At 40.5% G+C, this 16,707-nt stretch overlaps 1 protein-coding gene across 6 annotated transcripts in view; it reads right to left on the bottom strand.

Annotated features, from left to right (window-relative positions):
- ATG7 (autophagy related 7) overlaps positions 1 to 16,707 on the bottom strand; it is a 298,659-nt gene that overhangs the window by 206,848 nt on the left and 75,104 nt on the right. For all 6 annotated transcript variants that reach the window (XR_007514390.1, XM_049861840.1, XM_049861839.1 and 3 more), the window contains exons 13-15: positions 9,906 to 10,100; positions 8,246 to 8,449; positions 5,894 to 6,009 (exon numbers count right to left, since the gene is read on the bottom strand). Coding sequence is in view for 5 of the 6 variants with exons in the window: in XM_049861840.1 (XP_049717797.1) it covers positions 5,894 to 6,009; positions 8,246 to 8,449; positions 9,906 to 10,100 (515 nt within the window). In the remaining variant the exon portion in view is untranslated. The remainder of the gene's footprint in view (positions 1 to 5,893; positions 6,010 to 8,245; positions 8,450 to 9,905; positions 10,101 to 16,707) is intronic.

Genomic DNA, 16,707 nt, shown 5'->3' with positions numbered 1-16,707 from the left:
CTTATATACATGGTTGAGCTATGTGTTTTATTGTTTTGGGGGGGCCTGTCTAATCTCTGACTATAGGTTGAACCTCAGGAGTGACTTCAGTACTGAATTAAAAGGGTGTCTGGGGTTTTTTTCAGTCTCTGTCAGACTAGTAAGTCTGGTCTTTTTCTGTGAGTTTGAATTTTGTCCTACATTTTTCTCTAGCACTGTCTGGGACCCTCTACTGCGATCCCCGTCAGAGCAGTCGGCGGCTGTGGCCGGGCACCATCTAGTTGTGCTGGCTAGAGTTGCTCATTTAATAAAAGTTCACACTTCACACATGTGAGGATGATCTGGGGGAGGTTCATGTAAGATTTATAAGAATAACTGAAATACCCCTTGCTAGACAGCATGAACTAGCAAAACAATTATTTCCTTGGGAGGGAAGGCAGGAAGAGTAATTTAAAAAAGCATGAATTTTGGAGTTAGAAAGACTGGAGTTTGTGGCTATGGGCAAGTTGCTTAACTTCTCTGTGCTTCAGGTCCATCATCTATAAAACAGAAATAAGGTTGTTGTGAGGAATAGATTAAGAATGCCTTAGATAAATCACCAAGTATAATATTTTGCACATGGTAAGTTAATAAATGTTAATTCCCTTTCTCTGAGATAGTCTTGTAAAACACCACAGCATAATTTTGTATTGATATTTTGAAATTGAAGACGTTTTAATCTTCACTTCTTGAGCTGATATGAATGCCACCAAAATGGAGGAAAGAGAAATAAGAGTGAGGGATGACTTGAGCAGGAGAGCTCACTCACTCCTTCCTGAACAATGGTGTGAAGTTTATTTATGATACACAGGAGATGCCACCCAGAGCCTCGTTTTAACCTATGACCAGGGCAAATGTGGCAAACAGAGGGCTCAGTGCCGAGGAACCATAGATTCAGCTCTCAAGATTTCATCCCAAATACTTCCTTTCAGGAGGGTGCAATAAACTTAAATGGCAGGGAGAGCTAAGAGGGATGACAAAGAGTAAGACAAAAAAAGCTGCTATTTTCATTTAACTCCAGAGTGTTTATATTAGCTACATATGCTACCAAAATGTACAGAGGCCATCTTTTCAACTGCGTAGAAAAGCTCTGAGTAACACAATAAATGGAATGTTGATGTCAATTTGCATATAGAACTTCTGAGAATTAGGAAAAATAAATCTTAAAAAAAATTGATTCTCCCCTGCCTCTATAACAATCAACATAGCATGGTGATTACACACAGACCTAATCTGGCCTGGCTAAACCCTGGCTGCTCCACCACTTGCCAGGTGTGGGAGCTTCAGCAGCTTACTTATCCTTTCTCACAGTTTCCCCATCAAAAAACAGAACTAATAATAAACTCTTTGCTAATACGTTTGCTCTGCAGATTGAATGAGTTAATAGTTATAAATGCTTAGAACAGTATCTAGCACCAAGTAAGCACTACATAAGTGTTTAAGAAATAAATCAGTGTATTTGTCATATAAAGAAACCAAACCACTTGCCTTTGAGTCGATTTCAACTCATGGTGACCCCATGTGCATTAGAGTAGAACTGTTCTCCATAGGGCATCCAATGGCTAATTTTAGGGAAGTAGACCACCAGGCACCTCTGGGTGGACTCAAACTGCCAACTTTCGGATAGCAGCCAAGTGCCTAACCATTTGTGGCACCCAGGGACCCCTGTTTGTCACACATTCAGGTGTTATGTAAATATCTGGTGACTTCAATCTGTCATGACTATCCGACATTTGACAGCATGGTTTTCGCCAGATATTGAGAGAATCTTAAATTGTTTCATCACTCTTCTTTTTCTTTTCCTTTCCTTTCTCTCCTTTTCTTTTCTTTCCTCCTTTCTAACCACACTGACTCTGTTTTTAAAATTAATTTAATTTTTTGTCTCATTTTTATTTAACTTAATAGGGTTTAATCCTATTGTTTATAAGTCATAAAGTAAGACCTTCTCCTTGCTTGGAGAAGATAAGGTGTCTAGACCACAACTGTGCTAATTTTTATACCTGGAATATAACATATATACAGTGTGTTACAGAATATGAGAAGACCCAAAGTCAAGTTAAAACAAAAACTACCAGACCATTCATTTCTTTACTCTCACATGTAAGCCTAATACATTATGAATGCTTAATACATTAAACAGTATTTAAAAAATTAGTGTGGTAATGGTAGACTAGGTAGTCAGGGCCAACTCCCCTCCCCCGCTGAGAATAAACAGAAACGCTGGACAAAGTATAAAAATCTTTGTTTGAAAGCATCAGAAAGCTATCAAGGTAGGGAAGAATTGCAGAGCCAAGATCTGTAAGAGGAAAAAAGCTCAAAAAGTAAACAAGGAATTTGCAAGGATTGCTTTTCCCCATGAAATGACTGTCGACTGTCAAAAACAGTGGTCATGAGGATCAAAAACTCAACAGTGATACTGACAGCCATATAGGGAAGAGGGGATAACTGGAGTTGGAGGTCTGCAAATAAGGAGGAACCATGTAAAATATGCCAGGCTTTGGGTTTCATTCTGTTGTGCAAGGGGTTGCTATGAGTTGGAACCAACTCAACAGCACCTAACAACAACAACAATATCCTCGGAGTAAGGGGGAACCAGATATAGAGTAAACATAATTGGATTAAAGCGTCCTGGCATTGCTAGTGCACTTAACCTCACGGTACGTCAGAAGCAAATGTAACTCACTTTATCTCTGTAATTCTTCATACATGATATCAATAAAAAATAACCAAGCAGAATTGAGGAACTGGGTAAATTGAGTACTAATTGGATGTATATGATGCTATGAAGGAACTGTCTTTGTTTTTATGATGAAAAAAATACTTACTCTTTTAGAAACACATGCTAAAAAGACACAATTTTATGAATGAAATATGTTTTGGACTCACTTTAAAATGATCCAATGGGAGGAGAAAAAAAACGTGGGTTACAGGATAGATAAATGAAGATTGGCCGTGTATTGATAATTGTTGAAGCTGGGCAGTGTGCACGATGGAGTTAAAATACATATATATTTCTAAATATATATATATATACACACATAAAAAAATTTTTTATGTATATACTTACGTGTATATAAAATAGATACATATATATGGTATATATGTCTTCTTTTGTATGTTTGAGTTTTCTATAATAAAATATTAAAAAAAAAGATACATGAAGAGACAATACACAACCAAAAGTCAAGAAAAATAACAGATAACAGAAGCAGATCCATAGGAATCTAAATAATGGAGATATCTGATAAGGACTTAAAAGAAAAAAACCATTAAATATTTTCAAGGAATCAAAATGACCAAAATCTCAATTTCAGCAGAGAACAGGAAGACGTAAAATAAGATCGAACGGAAATTCTAGAACTGAAATACACAATAATGAAATTAAGAACTCAATGGATGGTTTTAGCATATATTACACACAGAAGAGAGAATAAATAAACTTGAAGATCGGTCAAAAGCAAATAGCTAGACTGAAGCAAGGATGGAAAATATAGAGAAGAGCATGAAAGACACAGATTTATTCTAACTGACATGCAATCGGAGTCTCAAAAGGAAAGGACCAGGAGGGAATGGGGCAGAAGCAATATTTTAAGAGATAATCACTGAAAATTTTATACAACAGATGAAAAACATTTAAGTCATGGATTCAAGTAGCACCAGAAAACACAATCAGGATAAATACAGAAGTTGGCATATTATAGTCAAACTTCTGAAAACCAAAGACAAGGAGAAAATCTTAAAAGCAACTGGGAGTGGGGTGTGTAGGAGAACTGGGAGAAAAACAAATGCTTCAATGGAGCAGCAATGAGATGAACACCTAACTTCTCAGCAGAGACAATCAATGGCAGCCAGAGATAACAGAATTATATTTCCAAAGTGTTGGAAAAAAAAAATAATGCTAATCTAAAATTCTATATCCAGGGAAGGGAACCCTGGTGGCACAATGGTTAAGAGCTAGGATGCTAACTGAAAGGTCAGCTGTTCGAACCCACCAGCCACTCTGTGGGAGATAAGACCTGGTGATCTGCTCTCATAAAGATTTCAGCCTAGGAAACCCTATGGGGCAGTTCTACTCTGCCCTGTAGGATTGCTATGAGTCAGAACTGACTTGATGGCATCCAACAACAACAAAATACCCAGTAAAGACAGCTTCTAAATATGAATACAAAACAAATACATTTTTAGATAAACAAAAACTGAAAAGTATTTGTCACTAGAAGAGGCGCACTAAAGAGAATTCTTCAGACAAAACAAACATGCCCTCAGATGGAAGCTTGAAAACTTCAGGAAGAGAAGAAAAACAACCAAAAGGGGAAAATACGTTGGTAAAACTAAAAGAATATCAACTATATAAGCAATAATAATATCTTCTAGGGATATATTTTCTAGAGACATTCAGTCTATAAACAGAAAAAAAAAAAAAATTTGTATGGCAGGCGCACAGCTGGTTGCATACCCAACATTCATTCCTCTCTTCTCCCTTATCCCAATTTTATTCAGGGAGGCAATGTGCCCAGCCAAAAAACTGCATTTTTCTGTCTTCCTTGCACCTAGGAGTGGCCATGCGATGGAGGAGTTAGAATCAGTGGGTAAGTCTACTAGGAAAGCTCTTTCAAAGAGAGCAAACTCAGCTGACCACAACTTTTATCTTTTAGTCATTCCTTTCTTCTCAACTGTTACCAATATGGGAGGTAAAGTAGCCATCTCGTGTCTACAAGCTCACAAGAACAAGAAGGAAAGCCAAGAGTGGCTGAGTGAATAAGAAAGAATCCAAGTTACTGATGGCATAATAGAGCCTTTTGTATCAGCCCTGAATTGCCTACCTCTGAACTTCATGTTGCATAAGAAAAATGAAGCCCCATTTGGCTAAAGATGGATCTCTGTTACATACAGCTAAATACAATTTCTAACATATAGGATTCATGTAAAGTACGAACAAATCCGTCTTTGAAGAAATACAACCAGAATGTTCCTTAGAAACAAGGATGGCGAGACTATGTCTCATACTTTGGATATGTTATCAGGAGGGATCAGTCCCTGGAGAAGGACATCATGCTTGGTAAAGTAGAGGATCAGTGAAAAAGAGGAAGACCCTCAATAAGATGGATTGACACAGTGGCGGTAACAGTGGGCTCATGCATGGCAATAATTGTGAGGGCGGCACAGGATCGGGCAGTGTTTCATTCTGTTGTGCATAGGGTCACTATGAGTTGGAATTGACACCACAGCACCTAGCAACATCAGGACTCACGTATTGTCTTACAAATATTCAGGCTTAAGTAGATCCAAACTTGCTAACAGAATTAAAACGTGAATGTCCTAAGGCTCTACCAAAATTTTTATCCTTCTTACCATCAGTTACCAGGTAACTCTAGGAGAATTCAACTCCAGAGAGATGCAGAAGTGCAGCCCCAAAGATCTCATGACATGTTCTCTCAGGCCAAAGAACCAGACCAGGGTTTTTTCCTAGTCTGGCTTTTCTGTTTGTTTGTTTGTTTTGAATTATGCCAAAACATATATAACAAAAAATTATCCATTTTAACCATTTTTTAAACATTTCTGTTGTGGTAAAATATGTATGTGTATAACGTAATATCTGCCATTTCAACCACTTTTACGTGTACAATTCAGGGACTATAATTACATTCACCACGTGCAACCATCAACACAATTTCCAAAAGTTTTTCATCAACCCAAACGGAAACCCAGTACCTTTAAGCAGTAACTCCCACTTAATCCTGTTTCTTTGAGCACAGAAAGAACAATGAAATTCTCAGAGGAATCAGGCTCAAAAGAGGTCAAAGGAGACACTGATCAACAACAGCCTATGAAAGCTTCCTTCGTTTAAACACCCATCTCCAAACAGCAAACTCACCCTTCTGGATGCTGCAAAACAGAAACCATCAACTCCACCGCCAGGGCTCCTGCAATCATGGCCAGTCCTGGGCGGCTCACAGTGCACTGCTGGTCCAAGGTCCGGTCTCTGGTTGACTGCAGAGAAACAATCATTGCCATCTGATGAAAGCTCACTTCTGCTGAACTCTAGCTGTCTGAAGCATGAAGTGCCTCCAAGATAAAGCCATCCAATATAACCAAAGGCTCGCCTAGGCAAAGAAAGCCAACCTCAAATAATATTTCTTGAGAGTATCAAGAAAAAATAAAGATACACAATTTAGGTTAAATTAAATGAGGCAATATGCTAAAAAGGGTTAGCAACTACGAGTAAATTAGGTTGGGAGACATCAACCAAAAATTATAGCCTGGATGCATCATATAGTAGAACTGTGTCATATGTTCCTTTAACTCAGTTCCACTCTTCTGTGCTTGGCAGTTCAGAGACAGAGACAAAGAGAGACACTGACCAAAAGATAGGGACAAGCACACATAATTCTGCCCCACCATTCTAATCAAGGAGTTAACGCGTCAGAGCGGAGGCCATTAAGGTGGTATTCCTGCAGTCTTCAGTTCCTGCGTGCCTCTCACAGCGTGGGCATCTCATCACCCGGAGTGTGATCCTAGGGCTTAAATGCTCCTTAAAATCATGGATGGCAAGACTTTGGCTTGCTTACTTTGGACCTGTTATCAGGAAAGATCAATCTCCAGAAAAGGACATCATGTCTGGTAGCGGGTCAATAAAGATGAGGAAAACCCTCAGTGAGATGGATTGACACGGCAGCCACAACAATGGACTCAAATGTATCAACAATCATGGAGACGGTAAAAGACGGCCAACATTCCGTTCAGCTGTAAGGTCACCACGAGCTGAGCCTACTCAACGGCAACTAACATCGACAAATTTTGCAACAGTGCGGTGCCTAAACACAAGCCAATCTTCCAGCTTTGGGCAAACTAAAAGGTGGTTAGGAATAATTTTAACTCTGAAGATTCTGCCTCATGAACAGATGGGACTTTACTGTAATTGATCTTTACTCTTACTTGTTGGCAGTAACAAGATCAGCTGTGTAGTATAACACTGTGATCAAGACCATAGCCATTCCTCACATAAGAGAATGTTTATCTTTTTTTTTCTTTATACTGGGAGCCAGTCATCCAAAAGGAACATGAGTTATTAAGGAACAATTTTAAAAAGAAATGGAAAATAGAGTGAAAGGTACAGAAAACATCTCTGCTTTACTTTACTAGAAATTAATATCTGTCCTGATAAAAAACCATTCTTACAGACTGACTAGTGTGGTGTCTTTAATGCTATAGGATCTTCCATTCGTGCAATGTGGTGCTTGCTCTTCAGAGAACTTTCCCATTTGACCCACCTTACACAGTGATTAATGAGAACTTTCCCATTTGACCTACCTGACACTGTGATTAATGAGAACTTTCCCATTTGACCCACCTTATACTGTGATTAATGAGCCCTGGTGGTACAACGGTTAAGCACTAGGCTGCTAACTGAACGGGTGGCAATTGAAACCTACCCAATGGCTCTGCTTGAGAAAGACCTGGCAATTTGCTTCCATAAAGATTACAGCCAAACAAACCCTATGGGGGCAGTTTTACTCTGTCACATGGGGTCACTATGAATCAGAATTAACTTGATGGCACGCAACAAAAACAATGCTGTGATTTGGCAGGGCAAGAATTCAGATAAAATATAAGATGCTCAATTAAATCTGAATTTTAAACAACCAATAAGTTTTTAGTATAAGTAGATCTCCAATATTGCATGGGACATGCTTATACTAAGAAATTACACATTGTTTACCTAAAATTCAAAGTTAACTGGGCATCCTGTGTTTTCATTTGCTAAATCTGACACCCCTACCCCCATTTTTCAGAGGGACAGGGAGCCTGAGAGACTTATTCAGAAAAAAAAAAAAAAAAAAGAATTACCCAGTAAGTCGGTGTCCAAGGCCAGGATAGAACCTGGGTCTTCAGACTCCTCACTTAATGCTCTCTTTACCAAGAGAAGCACAGAAGACAATGCTGAATGATACCAGGGACCAGGCTATCCTGTGGCTTCCTTGCTGAGTTCTCCCCCAAAATGGTTTGCATCTGCATTTATACTGGTGAACAGGGAACAGCTGCACGCAGCTGATGATGCCAGTCAAGGCTCATGGAGGGATAATGTCCTCCCCCAGAGAAATGGAGCATTCTTCTCCTTGTTAAAAGACAATATTTAAATAGTCAAAAACAAAAGAGCTGGGTCTCTTTGCCTCAGTGAACAAGGCGGCCAGAGGAAATAACTGGAACCACAAAGAAATCTACTTACATCTCCCGGGGCCACCACATCGTTACAGAAATAGCAGCCAAGTTTGTAGCCAGGGATGTTGGCAAAAAGGGATGAGCCTAGGAGGTCGGCAGATGCCACAGGGTGGTTGGGACACAAGTCTCCAGCTCCTTGCTGCTTAGGTTTCTTCAGGCCGTGTCTCATGACCACAAACGTGTCAAATCCCAAGGCAGCATTGATGACCAACTGCAGGTTTCAAGGAATAAAAGAAAATGGTGAAATTAAGGGACATATATACTTTAAGCCACGGCTAATGTCATATTTGATCAACTTATTTATTTCATAAGTGTTAAAATATAGCCTAATTAGACTCTAGAAGCTCATGATAAAAGCTACTCAACACTGATGGCTTATTAAGTACAAAAGACTTGACAAGTGATTTGCACAAATTATCTCATTTAAAACTCCCCACAAACATTTCCCATTTACAAAAAGGGATAATGAGTCAGAGAGGTTAGTTCTAGAACTTGCCCAAGGTCACTTAGCTGCTAAGAGGTAGAGTAGGTGTATAAAATCAAGGCTATATAGTTTTCAAGCCCGTTCTTTCTACCATTATGCTATGCTCTGTTGTGTCCACACAGTTTCACATTTTTTTATTATAGCTTTATTGAATTGTATAATTCACTTACTACACAATTCACTGCCCACATAAATTTTAAGAATAGTTGTTTTCATTTATACTATAAGAACTTCTCTTAGCTGTAGTTTAACATTTCCTCCCAGATTTCTGACTATAAAGTTTGAAAAAAAATAAAGAAAAACTATACTACAAAAGAAAACAAAAACCACTCACAATCCCACAGTTCAAACAATTACTATTAACAGTTTGGGGTATATCTTTCTGGTATTTTCTCTCTCCCTCTATCTCCCTTCCTGTTCCCCACTCTCACTTTCTCTATTTCTGTCTCTCTCTCTACACACACACCCACAGAGGAACCTGATTGATATATGTATGATATTGTACCTTACTTATTTGACATAATGTGGTCTTTCTATATCATTAAAATGTTTCGAAAACATAACTGTGAATAGCCACATACTACTCAGGCCCCCAGGGTGGTGCAAATGATTAGTGCTTGACAACTAACCTAAAAGTTGGCAGTTCGAACCCACCCAGTGACACCACAGAAGAAAGGCCTGGTGGTCTGCTTCCATAAAGATTACAGCTGAGAAAAACCTGTGGAGCAGTTCTACTCTGTAACACATGGGGTTGCCATGAGTCAGAATCGATTCGATGGCAACGGATTTGGTTTTTGGTTTTACATACCATTCCACTATGTATATGCACCATGGTTTAACCATTCAATACCGCTAGTTGCTGAAGTTGTCACTGAGCAAAAGCAGTGGACAAAACAAACACTTTGTCCTCTTGGAGCTTACATTTCACGTTAGTACACCTTCTAGTGTGATGTACCTCAAAGGATGGTGACAAAAATTGAATAGCAAACCATATTATTATATTGAATGATGTGTGTGAGGGAAAGACAGAGTCTGAGGTGGAAGCCCTTTGGCACCTGTCACCAGATCACATAAATTACACCTCTTTTTGGGGTGAAGGGAGGACTGGGGACACTTCTCCCTTAGGGTAATGGTGCATTAAGTCACAGGCAGAGATGAGAGCCCTAGACTCCACATACTCTACCTTTCTCTTGCTTGCAGCAATGACAGCAGGAAGCCACCGGCTCTCCCTGGTGTCCATCAACAGGAAGATGACATCATGGCTTTCGATGAGCTTCTCCAGCTGCTCCACATCCTTGCGGGCTTGCTCCAGGGTGACGCTGGAGAAGTTCACTGGGTGTCCAGGCATGGGGATGCTCATATTGAACCCTCTGGCATTCTAGGGAAAAACCCAGATGCATTTATGTCTGAAGCAAAGAGATAGGGTATATCTCACAGTTCATGTTTCCCCACAGCTACAAGCAGGTATGCGTGGCCACTTATTACCAGAAATTTCTCTGTGCTCATGCTTATCCCACCCATGCCCTCAGCTTCTTCACTTCTGCATCCTAGACCACCTTGCACTCTCACCCCAGGGTACCTGAAATAGGATGAAGTAGCAAGCAGAGATCTCAGTTCCAGAGTAAATGGGGGTCACTTCCCATCTAGGCAAGGAGAAAACTGTGTATCTTTGGCTCTTTCCTACCATCTGAGGCCAAGAAAATTCATCACGAAGCCCTCCGACGGCCCAAGTATCCTGTTTCCAGCCAGGCTGCCTCCCCAAAACTGCCCTCTACTCCGTCCCCTTAGTGTACAACATCTCCAAATGAGGTGTTATCACAAAAGTAATTTGATTTAATAAATCTACATTACATTAGAATGACTGATGGTCTTGCTTTAATCCTCTCAAAGGCATATGCATTAAAAAAAAGAGGAAACCTCTCTTTGCTAACTTTCAGCCAGTAAAATCTAGTTAGAGTGTTGAGATGTTTGGGAGAAGGAAATTGAGGTGACAGAAGATGGGCTTTGCTCCTCGTCCAAAAGGAGAAGCTGCCCAGCTGCTTGAATTGTGAAGTCCCAGGATCTTTCCTGGAGGCTCCAGAGTTGCTCTGTAATTTAACATTTTCCAGTGGATGGCCCCACGATGTCTTGGCAGATTAACAGTGAGTCACGTGTGAGTGTTAATGGAGTCAGGGAGATTAACTTTCCACAGGAAAGACCAGTGTTCTACAATTACAAGCTGCATACCACTGGCTACAGGGAAGCCTGTGAAAATATCCCTTTTTTCATTCATTTGCCAAAACCCCTCACCTACTGGAAAAAGGGTTCAGGGTGCAGGGCAAGTAGGTCCTTTACAAAGGAAAGTCTATATTGTAGGTCATAGATACTTTTTTCCTTATCATCAATTTATAAACCTAATCTCTGGAATTCTAAAAAACGGCAGCAATAACAACTGCAGCAACATCAAAAAGAACAGGGAGGAAAAAATTGCAAGCCAAGCAGGAAAGGACCCCAGGCGGCAAGGGCTTCGGAAAGAAGAAAGGTTCATAGACAAGTTCATTTCAACCATGAGAACACTACAAACACCACTATCAGGACCTCAGTAAGTTACTAAATTAATAAATAAGTTACTAAATTAATAAATAAGTGTCATACATCTACCAGGGATGAAATACTGTAATCAGCAGTAATAAAAACGATAGGAGTAGTAATTGTAATACTAACAATACCACCTTACTGGTGTATTACAACTGACAAAGCATTTTAAACTATGGAAGCTTGATTAAAAAGCTACTATCGAGGTACTTTAGTTTGATACCAAGATGCAAGCATAATTACCCAATTCCAATTCTGATCTTTTGAGAAATACAGTAACTGATCCTTACCCACATAAGGAAAAAACTCTGCTCACCTAACAGACCTCTACTTGCTAAAATTTCAGGAGCCCTGGTGGCACAACGGTTAAGCACTCAGCAGTTGGAAGCCACCCAGTGGCTCCACAGTAAGAAAAGCCTGACAATCTGACCCTGTAAAGGTTACAGCCTAGGAAACCCTGCAGGGCCACCATATTGTCTACTCTGTCACCTCGGGTCGCTGTGAGTGGGCATCAACTCCATGGCACACAACAACCTGACCTGGAGTGGGTCTTGGCCCAGCATTTAAGGCCACTCTCCTGAGGCTGGAATACAGCACAATTTAGCATAGTAGTTCTCAACCTTGGCTGCACCTTAGACCCACCAAGGACTTTTTAAACACCCCTAAGAGTCCCCGGACTATTTAAATTGGATCCTCTGAGAGTGAGCCCAGGCATCAATCGATCCTAAAGTTCCACCAGGTGATTCAAAAGTGCAGCAGGGTGAGGTGTCGTTTAGGTGAGTGAAACACACAGATCTGAAGTGTTCAGCTCCATGTGTCTTGACAAACAGCTGATTTATCATTGCATACAGCCCTGTGGCTTGTACAGCTATTAAGATACAGAACATCTCCACCTCGGAAGACACTCTCGTGCCCCTTCCCAGGCGACCCCCCGCTACCCTCGAGACAACCATTGTTCCCACTTTAACCATGGATTAATTTTCCCTATTCTAGAACTTCACATAGCGGTCTCTACAGAATATACTTGTCTGTTTGGCTTCTTTCACTCAGCAAAATGCTTTTGAGGTTCATCCATACTGATTCGTATCAACAGTGCATTCCTTTTTGTTGTATGACTATGCCACAATTTGTTTATCCATTCTCCGGCTGATGGCTAGCTGGATTTTCTCCAGATTTTGGCTCATATGAATAATGCTGCTATGAACATTCTGGTACAAGTCTTTTTGTGTGTATATATTTAAATACCTAAAAGCAGAATTGCTAGGTCATAAGGTAGGTGCGTATTTAACTTCATGAGAAACTGCTGTACTGATTTCCAAACTGGTTGTTTCACCAGCAAAGTACGAGTTCTGGTTGTTCCATGTCCTGACAACACTTAGCATTGCCAGGCTTTTTAATTTTAGCCATTTTATTGGGTGCACAGTGATACTCTATAGTTTTGTCTTCCCCTGAGGACAAGTGACGTTGAGCATTTTCATGTGATCATTGGCCATTCATAGATCTTCAATGTGAAGTAAAAGTGGCTGTCCAAGCCTTTGGCCCCTTTAAGAGAACTGTCTTCTTATGATTGAGTTGTAGGAGTTCTTCATGTATTCTGGATAAAATGTGTCAAATATTTGTATTGTTAGTATTTTCTGTTTTGGCCAACCTTTTCATTCTCTTAATGGTGTCTGGAGTCCTTGAGTGGTACAAATGGTTAAGCACTCAGTTGGTGACCAAAAGTTTGGCAGTTTGAGTCTACCCAGAGGTGTCTCAAAAGAAAGGCCTGACAATCTACTTCCAAAATATCAGCCACTGAAAACCCTATGGAGCACAGTTCTGACACACATTGGGTTACCTTAAGTAGGAGTTGGCTCCTCTGCAACTTTTTTTTTTTTTTTTAGGAGAAGCAGAAGCTTTTAATTTTGATGAAGTCCAAGTTGTCGGTTTTTCATTTATGGTCAGTGTTCACTGAGTCCTAAAAATATCTTTACCTACCACAAGATCAGTAAGATGCCTTCTTCTCAAAGCTTTGTGGTTTTCGTTTTTGTCTCTAGTTTGATGGCCTTTCTGGTGTCAACTAAGCGCTCAGGGTATTCAGTGAGATCTCTCCACTCTGGATAGTTGAACCTATCCCAGTCTTGTGAGCTCTGGACTCTCCATTCTGCTCACAGTGGCCTGGGAGTTGTTTCTCTGCCCAGCCACACACACTCTTGCCCTGTGCACATGTAGCTTCACACTCAAAGACTCAAGGTGCTGCTCAGGCAGTTTCTGAAGCTCCTTGTCTGCACAGCTTCGTGCACATGCAGCTTCACACTCAAAGACACAAGGTGCTGCTCAGGCAGTTTCTGAAGCTCCTTGTCTGCACAGCTTCCTTATCTCTAGAGCTCTGCCCTGCAAATCCCAGCCACCTCAGCTGCTCAGAACTCTGATCTCTGTTTCCTCAGCTCATCAAGACCAAAAAAATCTCCTTAGTCTTCCTATGGGCTCTGGTATGGGCCAGAAAGGGCCTCCATGCAGTAAACTGGGGTAAACACTGTTTCTCTCCCTTCTGGATAGAATTGTTATGGATTGAATTGTGTCCCTCCCAAAATACGTGCTGAATTCCTAGTCCCTGTATCTGTGGATATGATCCTTTTTGGAAACAGGGTTTTTATTTCATTAAGTTCATGAGGTCATATCAGAGCAGGGTGGGTTCTAAATCTCATCACTTCTGAATTATAAAAAAGAGCAGAACAGACACAGAGACACACACAGGGGGAAAGAGAGATACCAAGGAACACCAAGGAATGCCAAGGACTGCCAACAGACACCAGAAATTAGGAAAGAGGCTCAAAGAAGAAAGCAACACAGTCAAGACCTGATTTGAACTTTTAGCCTCCAGAACTTTTGAGAAAATAATTTTTTTTTTTCTTTAAGCCACCCACTTGTGGTAGTCCCACTGTGGGAGCAGTAGGAGACTTAAGACATCTTCTGTCTGGGAGAACAGTCTTTCACTGCCTAGTGCTCACTGTCTGCAATGAGTCATCTATATATTTGCCCAGGTTTATAATAGTTTATGGTAGGAGAGCTAGTCTAGGATCAGTTATTCATGTGGGCTGGAAGCAGATGTCCAGAGTTGGGTTTTAAACCCTTGAGTCTGGCTCCACAATTGTACATTTTATTGTGTCATGTTGGGGAAAAAAAAATGGGTGACTTCAAATAGTGATGTGATTTATTGAAGGTCAGGTTTTTCTTATTCAGTTAACTCTACCCCAGGATCAGGCACAGTATTTGTAGCAGAGCAGTTCTTTTCATGTAATTTATCAGAGCATTTTTTGAGGTACCTGGAAAGAGTAAATATAATGCCTATACTCTGGAGTAGAAGAGAAAGAATAACTCAAGGAGTATCATCCAGGTAAAACTCAAGAGTTTCTTATGGTCTGGCCTTTGAGGTACTTGAAGGTCTGGGGCCAGAATCTACTCAACAGTAACTAACAACAACCACCTAACTTACAAGGCCACTTGTCTTCCCTAGAATGCTCTTCCTGGCCTCTGTCCTCTCCCAACACTCCCCGCCCCTTGCCCCCTTGCCCTCCTCTTTCAAGCTCCCTCCCCTAATTAATTCCTCCAGAGCTCAGTCCAAATGTCACTTCCTCAAGGAAGTCTTCCCTGGCTCCCAAACCTGTCAGGTTTGCTACCTCTATATTTCCTTAGCACCTTCTACATAGCCTCCTTATCACTTAATTACTACAATTATAATTATTCCATATGTGTCTCCTCAAGGAGAACACAAGCGCTTGGAGGGTGGGGCCATGTCTTGTTCACCATTATCTGCCTGACCTTTTGTCCGAGGAAAGTGTAAGGAAAGTGATGAATAAATATTTGTTGAACGAAAAAACTACTTTTTAATTTCTGACTTTGCACAACCGCCCGCTAGAGAAGGCAGCATGTACAGACCAACCCCATTGACTTTGGGATTGGCCCTATGGCTCACTTTGGCCATGGAAATATATAAATAAAATAGTGCTTTAGATGAAAGTTGATAGAGCAAACCAGTTTCTCATTAAACAATTAGTATACATATTGTTTTGTGGCATTGGTTGCCAACCCCATGACTTGTCAACACTCCTCTTCTGGACCTTGGGTTCCCCATTTTCATTTGTCCAGCTTTCCTGTCCCTTCTTGGCTTCTCATTCTTGACCTTGGGCTAGTGTGTCCATTTAGTCTCGTACACATGGTTGAGCTATGAGTATTATTGTTTGTTTTATGGGCCTGTCTAATCTTTGGCTGAAGGGTGAACCTCAAGAGTGACTTCAATACTGAGTTAAAAGGGTGTCCAGGGACCATACTCTCTGGGGTTTCTCCAGTCTCTGTCAGACTAGTAAGTCTGGTCTTTTTTTGTGAGTTTGAATTTTGTTCTACATTTTTTTCCAGCTCTGTCCAGAACCCTCTATTGTGATCCCTGTCAGTGTAGTAGGGGTGGTAGCCAGGCACCATCTAGTTGTGCTAGACTCAGTCTGGCGGAGGCTCTGGTAGTTATGGTCCATTAGTTCTTTGGACTAATCTTTCCCTTGTGTCTTTGGTTTTCTTCATTCTCCCTTGCTCCATATGGGGTGGGACCAATGGAATGAATATCTTAGATGGCCGCTTTTAAGACCCCAGACACTACTCACCAAAGTAGGATGTAGAACATTTTCTTTATAAACTATGTTATACAAGGCATAGTAAGTTTTCATCAACCCTTTCAGGCTTCCACCTTCCACCACTACAAGTGCAGGACCCAGACGACATTTACTCCTTCAGCACAGACTTTGAAATAATGACATACAAAGCAGACCTGAGCCTGACTCAAAGTCTGGAGTATGGCCTAGCCCACAGCTAAACCACAGCCAACCTGCAGACCCCTGCATATGGAATGAATGTTTGGAATTGTAAGCCACTGATATTTTCGGATCGTTCAATATGCACTATTGTCACAGAAGAAACCTAACAAATATACCTCCTCAACGATAGGGCTGTAACTTATTTCTTTGGGCACTTAGTACATAAAAAAAAGAAAAAAAAATTTTTTTTTTTTTTTTAGTTGGTGGTTAATCAACGCTGCCGAATTAAACTCAGTGAATGATGTTCCTTAGGTACACTAATGAAATGGACAAAACCATCAAAGTTGTTTTTAAAGCAAGGACTTCTAAAATGGATGACTCTAACACTGGATGACTAAGCAGAGAAACTGAGAAGGCGGGCTGTTTTCTACTGGAACTGAGAGCCTCTTGCAGGACTTCAAGTATAAGCATATGTTTTGCAGACACCTAATCTAACCCCTGTCAGATAAATTGATTAAGCATGAAAGATGAGAATCTCTTTTGCTGATGACCTCAAAAAAAAAAACCAAAAAACAAAAATGGCACAAGATTTTGAGTCAAGTGAGCAGAATTACTTGTCTCTTGTTA

The sequence above is a fragment of the Elephas maximus genome, chromosome 20 (genome assembly GCF_024166365.1).
Source record: "Elephas maximus indicus isolate mEleMax1 chromosome 20, mEleMax1 primary haplotype, whole genome shotgun sequence".
NCBI lineage: Eukaryota > Metazoa > Chordata > Mammalia > Proboscidea > Elephantidae > Elephas > Elephas maximus.
The sequence above is the reverse complement of the archived record's forward strand: the minus strand, read 5'-3'. Positions and strand labels throughout refer to the sequence as shown.